The 9,603-nt window shown below is 45.7% G+C and overlaps 1 protein-coding gene across 1 annotated transcript; it reads left to right on the plus strand.

Moving 5' to 3' along the window:
* Positions 1-6,093: 6,093 nt before the first annotated feature.
* On the plus strand, positions 6,094-7,922 carry PtA15_2A207 (uncharacterized protein; the record flags this gene model as incomplete). Its single annotated transcript, XM_053166204.1, has 5 exons — positions 6,094-6,374; positions 6,464-7,125; positions 7,233-7,248; positions 7,336-7,516; positions 7,638-7,922. 5 exons carry the CDS (start codon positions 6,094-6,096, stop codon positions 7,920-7,922), a joined length of 1,425 nt encoding a protein of 474 aa, XP_053017449.1.
* Positions 7,923-9,603: the final 1,681 nt, after the last annotated feature.

The following is a 9,603-nucleotide window of genomic DNA, read 5'->3' on the forward strand; positions in this document are numbered from 1 at the left end:
TGAGCCCAGCTTTGCCTCTGTTGTGTGTTCAATTCCCATTTCCTAAATCTTGCACATGTCACATCTCCCGAGCTTTTAACCCTCACATTACATGACATAACTGTCATAGCTAATTCTAATCTTATATATAAGCATATTATTGATTATTGATTTAGGAGTGTGGTTGCCTTAAAATAGTTCCACAGTTCATGGGTGCCAAAAGTACCATCTTAAGATAAAACAGAGTATCCTCTTGAACATATTATTAGTATAGTAGCCAGTATGCGTGAAAGTTGACATCTGTTGGGGGGGAACACTTAGGCTCCGTTTGGCTGCCGCGTTATACGTCATAAATGGTTGAATTTATGACGCGCAACCCCTGGGTGTTTCAACGTTTTGATGGCAACGGGGGGCAAACTTTGGGTTGCGGCGTCATAAATTCAACCATTTATGATGTACTAGAGGCCAAGGCGGCTTCGCCACTGCAATATCAGGGGTCCAGAAAGAATATATCTAGGATGATTTATTCCCCATCTTCCAATGCACATGACTGATCAATATGGAACTCACAAGGTATTCCCTGTTAAACTTATAAAAGTGTTTCATTATGGGCCACAAGTTTAAAACCATACATCCAAGTTTATTAAATCCACACAAATGTGGAAACTTAGATCTAAGTTTTGGCGTGTTTTATTGCAAAATACCACAATTTAAATATCACATACACAATAGACAAGTTGAAAGAATCCCCAAACACCTTAAATAGGCACCTTGGATTGACCCTCCAGCCGTGCCAAAGCAACAAGCAAAAAAGGGCCAGTTGTGAAGGACTCTGTGAGGAGCCATCAAGGAGGGGCCTAATCAAGCAATTAGGGCGCCTCCAGGGAGGGGGTGGAACAAAACCAGAACCCCTGGGGGACAGCGGACACAAACCCCACCCCCTTTAAATATCCGAACATCTGGCATCACGTGCACCAGCCTTGCCTCGGTCCAGTGCCACGCCACCCGCATCCTTGCCAGCGCCATGCCCACTGAATCCGTGCCAACACCCTAAAAGACCCTGACCAAGCTTGCATCCAAGACCACCTGAACAACCATCCAAACCTCAACATCACCAATCCATACCCTCGACCAACCAACCCAGAATCCAAGAACTACCACAATGATCACCGCACAGCAACTCCTACTTCTCTTGGAGCATCAACAAACACTACAGATCACCCACAAAGAACAGCAAGCTGAACAAACGGCCTTCAGACGTGCCGTTTTTTTTTCTCAGGACGCTACCGGCTGTCTGTTTGCAATACCTGGATTCTGGGATTCAACACCTGCTTGCTGCTCTAAACAATCACCCACAAGCTTGAGTTTAATGGCCAACCACTGCACGAAGGGCACAACACTACAGTGCCTCAATTATGAAGAAGTTCCCCCTGTTGGCAAACTGTTTTGGCTTCTTGGATGGACTGAACCTGCCAGTCTTAGTTTCTGAAGATGAAGCGTGGGTTTACATCACATATCGTACAATAAATTCTTTACTGACTTTGCCTTTAGTATTGAAAATGCATACTCCAACGGCTAGACATGCTCGCACTACTGTAGCTGTATCCTTGCCTTTGCGCCCACTGGAACGATTATGTATGCCATACTCAATGCGCTGGGATCTTGGCATGATTACACCATAGCTGAGCCATTGTATGAGCAGCTTCTTGAACAAACACCACCTGGCTATCACATAATCAGTGACACGGCCTTTCCCCGCAAGTAAGAAAGGCTCCAACAGCGGATCCTTGCCCCAGTCAAGCGTGGCGATCGTCTTCCAACCAACTCACAAGAATATGCTTGGCTCCAGCTCCTCAACGAACAGCTTGTATCCGCACGCCAGGCAGCTGAGTGGGGAATGAGATCCATTCAAGGCTCATTTGCTTGATTGAAAATGCCGCTGCCAGCAGGCAATCATCAATATCGAGCAGACATTCTGCAAGTTGTTTGCCGCCTTCATCAGCTCCAATGCCAATTGGTTGGGATCAACCAAACAGCAACGGCTCACCAGTCAGTTTGGGACAACAATCACATCTTATGTCAGGACTTCCACCAGATGTTATTCTCCGACATCAAAAGCAGATGTCACATATCTCGACATTACGACACAGTGCTATGATCACATCCTGTTGCTTTTCTCAGGGAATTTTGTTGTTTCTTATTCTGCTCGCTTTCATACAAACCTCAACGTTCTGTCTGTCATTTTTCCCCAATCGCTTCACCTTGTTTCTGAATCATGCCGACATATTTAGAATAGCAATGCCATCCCTAGCTTTCTCTGAGTGTTTATCTGACTTTTCTCCTTTTTGGTTATGGCTTATAACTTGTTGCTTTCAATTGTCAAATAAATAAATAAAAATCACTTTTCTATGAGATATAAAAAAGTACAAAAAACAATTTATCTGATTTGAATATCATCATTTTTAAGCCAATGAGCCAAAGACAGGGAAAGCAACAAGGTTCACAAGAAGATGAGTACAAGAAATGAGTGGGTAGTTTTAGGGTGTGTACCATACGTTTCAGGTTTTTTTTGGAATGGATTCCCGCGCGGATCAAAAAAGCACTTTGCCATTTTTTTTTTGACTTCTGAGAAACAGGTTCACCTAAATTGGTGTACCACAGGAACCAGTTTCTTGTACATATTTATGTACATCAACACATTAACCCAGCAGTCCCTCCCATTGATGTCACTTCCCAGCAAACTACTCCACTCGGTGACCGAACATTGGTCATTGAGTGGAGCATAGCATACCCTCCAATCAACAACCGGTCAACATCGGTCATCCATTGGAGGGTATACATATTCCACTCAATGGCCGGTGTTGACCGGTCATCGAGTGGAGGGTATACATACTCCGCTCAATGACCGTTCAACACCGGTCATTGAGTTGAAGCTATACATAATCCGCTTGATGACCGTTCAACACCGGTCATTGAGTTGAGGGTATACATACTCCGCTCAATGACCGTTCAAAACCGGTCATCAATCGGAGTCTACTCCACTCAATGACCGGGAAGACAGATCATCAAGTGGAGTACACCCTCCGCTCGATGACCGTTCAACACCCGTCATTGATTGGAGGGGGTACATACTCCACTTGATGACCGGTCAACACTGGCCATTGAGTGGAATATGTATACCCTCCAATGGATGACCGATGTTGACCGGTCGTTGATTGGAGGGTATGCTATGCTCCACTCGATGACCAGTGTTCGGTCACCAAGTGGACTATACCCTCCAATCAATGACCGGTCAAAATCGGTCATCGAGTGGAGTACACCCTCCAATCGATGACCGGGATGAGCGGTCATCAATTGGAGGAAGTACTCTACCCGATGGCCGGATGAGAGGTCATCGAGCGGAGGGTATGACCAGTCATCATGGTCATTGAGTGGAGCGCACACCTTCCGATCGATGACCGGGATGAGTGGTCATCAATTGGGGGGTGTACTCCACCCGATGGCCAGTATGGGCGGTCATCGAGTGGAGGACTTGACCAGTCATCCCGGTCATTGAGTGTAGTGTATGTATACCCTCCAATTGATGGCCGGGGTGAGTTGTCATCAATCAGAGGGTGCTCCACCTGATGGCCGGGATGAGTGGTCATTGAGTGGAGGGTCTGACCAGTCATCCCAGTCATTGATCGGAGGGTGTGTACTCCACTCGATGGCCGGGATGAGATGTCCTCGAGTGGCGGGTATGACCAGTCATCCCGGTCATTGAGTGGAATGTATACCCTCCGATTGATGGCCGGGGTGAGTGGTCAGCAATTGGAGGGTCCCGATGGCCGGGATGAGTGGAGTTCACACCATCCCCAGCGAAGAGAAATGGTTTCTCAAAGCTGGAGAAATAGGGGGACACCTGTTTCTGGAAACGCTTGTTTTTTGATGAGAATAAATTCTGGAATCTACCCAGAATTTGTGTGCTATGGTACGCAATTCTGATTCAAAATAGATTCTCGCAAAAAAAAGTTGAAACTCGCTTGAGAATCTATTTGTTTTCCGCTATGGTACGCACCCTTAGAGATTGAGGGCTTCACAAGTCATTGACAATGTCGAGGGCTTTGACTGTTAGGAATCCCCTCCCACTTACATAATAGTGGAGAAGGGATTCAATCAAGCACACTTCATTAACTGGAATTTGTTGTTGTTCACAAGCTCACAACCTGTTGAATGAAAGAGCAAAGCTGTCGCCAATATGATCCAAGGTATTTATTGGGTGGTGCTGCATATCAAATTGTTCTTCCAATACCCAACAAAAGCAGTATCACATACTGTATTGGAAAGCCAATAAAATACAGTGGTATTGTATTGGTAAAAAATATGTCTTTTCTGGGTGATGTGGAGAAAATCCAATCACTCATCCCAGCAATACATCTGGTATTGGATTGTATTGTTGCTCTGATGTAAGCTATTCCAATATGCTACCATTACCTTGTATTGTGCTAAAAAACAATCCAATTCCAAAACATGTATTGGACTGTTACAATTTTGCACTACAAAATAATGCAGGAGTTTTTTTCCACTACAAAACAGACCATAATGGTAATGTATGCAGGGGTTTTGCACAGCATGATAGCACATTTAGTGCAGTGTTAGCACAAATCTGCTTCAAACTTTGGCTTGCCAGAAACATCAGGGTTTTAGGTCTTTTAGTTCTATGTCAATTCCTGACAACTAGACTTTCTGATAACTGATGTGGTGTTTTATCAGACAAGCACTGCACTGGTCCAAATTGAGCTTTTTTTGTTCAAACACATGAATTTAACCTTGCAGCGGCGAAGCCGCCTTGGCCTCTAGTATAATCCAAGTATATTAAAGTCTCAGGTTTGTAGAAAAAAAATTCAAGGGTTCCCCCTACAATCTGCCAAAATAAAAAAAAAAGGTCACAGGTTCCCCTTATATCAAAACAGAGACCCCACAAGCCGCAATTATCATACAAACAGACCAATTACAAAAAAATCCCACACAATTCTACTAATCCACATATGCCGCACCCAGCCACCTAGCGCAGCAAGCTGACGCACCGTGGCCCAACGCCCATCCCTGTCTAGCAGGGTTAAAAAGCGTTGGGAAGAGGACTCCCAGCCCGAAAGCACAGGGGGGCCCCCGAATATCCCCCGCCAGACTGCGCAAATGCTACAGCGGACGGGGGTGAGACGACCTTTCAGCTGGAAAACACAGCCTTCGAGTTGTCTGAGGAAGCAAATCCTGCTCCGGTTCTCCTTTTATAGCGCATCCAGGCGCCTTGGACCCCACCTGTCGCTTACAATCACTTTGCCAATCCATCACTACGCCACTCCCTCGCAACCCGCCGCCTCCTGCTCAAACAATCCCCTCCCCTGATCGCACGCTGACAAAATATCAAACCCTGCGCCCTCCCCACCACGGTATTCCGCAATCCGTTCCCAAATCAAATGTGTAAACCCAAAAATCACACTTTGCCTGGCCACCCCCCTGGCCATTGCCTCGCCAACCACCCTGATTTTCCACCGGTCTGAACCATCAAACCCAGCAACGGGCTTAACCAAGCCATCAACCAGCCTGCGAGACTGTTTTTGTGCTCTTTTATTTTACTTTTCCGCTAATCATACTCTTCGTTGGCTGCCAGATTGTCGTCCGGCTGTTTTTTTTCGGCCCTCTCCTGTTTTCCAACCCAATTTGTCGCACAGCACAGCACCCTCCTTATTATCAACAAATTCAAGAAAATACAACTCCACTCACTTCCACACACACACACACACATTTATCTACGCTGCCAAACCTAGCCGTTCCTTTTCCTCGTTTGAGCTGTCTCACGTGAGATAAATCATCATTCCAATTATTACTATTGGTATTATTTTTGTTGTTGTTATCCCCTCAAGTTTTGAAAGAACCCATAAGTTTTGGTGGTAGGAGGATATTATTGGTTGTCGTTTGATAACAGACACCTCCGGCACACTTACCTAGGAAGAATCACATTGACGACATTTGTCCAGCCCACGACCAACTGCGATAATTTATAGAGAGCTTAAAATATCCCCTTCAGCGGTCTGAACTTTTTTCTTCACCGGCAGACTGCAACAGGAAATGAGCATGGTCTCGCATGTCGAAATATGTGAGGGCCTTACAGAAGATGGCCAGCCAACTCGAGTGATAAAAATCATAGAAATCTTTGTGAAGCAATCCACAGAACCCACGCAATCCACTGCTCAGCGCTCACCCTTCAAGGCGACCGGTCCGAATCACTTCGACTGCCTGCCTAACGAGTTGCTCGAACGCATCATGAACTTTGCTGGGATGACAAACGGCACCTCGGCCGCAATCAACATGGACCCTTACGAGGCGGGCTGGAAGGACGAAGAGGAAGTGATTCAGTAGGTTCCAGTACCGGCTTGCCCCTCCAAAATAATTTATCATGGCTTTTACTTGAGCTGACCCAGCAGTTGTCAATCTGTATTTATAGGGATGCGGTCGGCTTTAGGTCTTCGATGGGAACGCTTCGTCAGGTCTGCTGGTGGTTTTTCCGTCTGGCAACACCACTGTTCTTGAAACGCCTGGTGATCTGGGATGCGAACTGGGGCCATCGTCCGTTGGACCTGATCCTGAGGCTCAGCAAACTCTTGGGTGCCACCCCGGCCCACGCATCTGTCACCGGGAAAGAACAGCCGGCGATCCGGCAACATCTAGGGTCTCAAGTACCCTACGGCCACCATGTCCGACAGCTAATTTTTTCCAATCGAACAATCCCGCCGAGATTGGTATGCCAGTTACTCGAAACGATCCATTCCTTGCTTCCCAATCTCACCGCACTCGGAGGTCTCAGTCTGAGCCACATGCCGAGGTTACTGAGTCCGGCTATCCGCTTTCCTCGGCTGGTCTCGATCACCGGAATCGACTTGGCGGCGTCCTCAGAGCTCTGGACAGCAGGGCAGGACCACCCGGCAGATTTTGTGGAGACGCCGACGCTCATGGCCGGCCTGAACCAGTTCATCTCCCAGGAAGTCTTCATCGGAATCTTGAACCATCATCCGCACATCTCCTACCTCTCCTGTCGCGGATTGCAGATCGACGAGGCCGGCGCAAACCTGCTCTCAGCCCTCTTACGCGCCAACTCGCGATCGCATTGTTGCCCTCACCTCTGCGCACCGGACAATTGATAGGACTCAAGATGTTACACATCGGTCTCAATTCTGTAATCGACCTCCAGCTCGTTAGACTATTACCTCATGTAGCACCCGATTTACAACAGTTTGTCAAAATAGTACCCTCAACCACCTAATCAATCCATACCCACTAGCTGACACATGGGCACTACATATGTATGTGCGCTGACAGGTTGCACATCAATGCGGGGTGCAAACTGGAAGATAAATCGACAGATAGCTCCCTAGCCTGGTCGATGAGCGAACTCCTTGGGATGCTTCCTCGACTAACTCATCTGACCTTTATTGCTCAACGCAATCTGCCCAGTCGACATGGGTCGCTAGGATGGGCATCGTCAAATGAGGTCCTCAGAGTAAGCTGTTTGCTTGGACTGATCTTGACCGAATGCTGATAGCTTCTCTCGCCCCCCCCTACCACAACCATCCGATACCGTCTTCGCATTTTGCCTACTCTTCTTTTTTTTTTCAAATTAGTTTTCCCCTTGTGTCCAATCACTAAATCTTCGAATGGATTCGTTCACAACAGCCAATTTTTTTGACAGCCTTAATGACGACTCGATGACTCTTCGCCAACTAAACGTCTGGCATCGACCGACGCTAAATCTGAACCCGGCTTCGGAGAGCTGGTCGATCATTTCGTTTGACTCTCCGCAGAAACTTCTCAATGAAACCGAGGGCCCAGAGACGTCTCCCCCTCAAGCCAATGATGATCAGAATGCTGTCAACGTTCAGTCCGAGCCAATCAAGGCTGAGCCCTAGACCGACACGAACTCACGAGATCCAGCGTGAACCGCCCAGGTCTTCGATGCCTGTGCGATCAACCATCTGCCGCCCACCCAGCCCGAGGCCGTCTGGCAGGCCGTTGGCACCAGTAAAGCTCGCCATTATTCAGTGCTCCGTGGTGTCAATCCTATACGTCCCTGCTAATCTTTAAATATAAGTATACCCTGAACTACTGTTGACCCAATCATCACCAACAAAGAAAACAAAAGGGCAAATTGGACCAATAAAATGCCAAATCATCTCTTTTATTCCTTTTTGTCTTAAAGAATGACAATGAGGGTTCTCAGATTTAAAAATGTACAAATTTTGAGCCTTATGAGTGCAACTTCCCTGTTGAGAAATGTATATGAAATTTGTTCCTGGGGGTAGCGGGGGGAAAAGAGAAGCTCACATTACACAAACATATATAGTGAACATATTACTCTTAGTTACAGAGTAAATGATGAAAAGATTGCATGTCACCCAAATTTGAGAAGCCTAAATGTACATATGATGCTCCAGTCACAGATATGATGGGGGTTCTCAAAGTTGCGACATAGTGGCATATGTCATGAAAACATACAACCTTATTTGCGGGGACTGTCAAATGCTTCCCTGCAAAAATGGTGTGTATGGCAGTATGTCACATTTGTATGTTTTCAACTTTGAGAACCCTGAATGATGACTTAATGAAAGATAAGCTCTCCTCAGACTCCTCTTGGTGTGAAGTGATATCAGTGTTGGACCACCATTACCAGTAAAAAAAATGGTGACAGCCAAATACATTATGTTCTTGTTACTTCAAGTATTACCATAGCAATAAAGACCACTGCAGAAAAAATTGTGTCGACCGTGAGCAGTTGGCATGTGGTAACTTTGAGGAAGCCTCTGGTGTTACAGACAGTTACGTCAGCCTTATTGAAAGTTTGACTCAAACCAAGATTCAATGCAGAGTGACTGTTCCAACAAAGGCATATGTGCATTCAGGTGGAGCTAAAATGGCAGCTTGGCTTGAGTATCCTACATTTCAACTGCAAAAAGTTGATCCAGTTTTTTTTTGCAGTTCACCCACCATTGCTTATACTCTTCTCAGGGTGAAGATAAAGCTACCACATCATGTGATCAAAAAAGGTCTGCATTTGAGCTAATGAATACAATGTTTTCTTGCTGGCTTGTGGTATATATTTTTGCCTGGAAGCTACAGCGGTGCATACTGGTAAACTGTTTTATTGATTTATTTCAAAGTAAGAAGAATAATGTACAAAATCTTGCCAGGAAAAGGCTCAAACTGAAATATCCATTGATCACTTTTTCATACCGGTGTTTTGATATGCTTGTGTGACTGAACATGCAGCGGCGCAGCCGCCTTGGCCTCTAGTTAAAACAAAAAACTCATTTTAGCATCACCAAACTTTTGGCATGCCTTGTTATCTATAATTTTACATTATTAATGATCATGTTTTCAAATTAAAGCAAACAAACCATAAAATATTTGGCTGAAGATCTAATTTCAATCAGGCCTCTTTATCCTCATAGCTTTCATGTATTTTACCACAGGTGGATCATCCTATCTCTTGCTCAACATAGATCAAATGTGCTGTTAGACTCAAAATTGTTATGGCACAATAAATGCATTATGATTGGTTCATCAATTATCCCATATTTTCTTTTCAACCTT

The sequence above is a fragment of the Puccinia triticina genome, chromosome 2A, assembly GCF_026914185.1.
Source record: "Puccinia triticina chromosome 2A, complete sequence".
Classification (NCBI taxonomy): Eukaryota; Fungi; Basidiomycota; class Pucciniomycetes; order Pucciniales; family Pucciniaceae; genus Puccinia; species Puccinia triticina.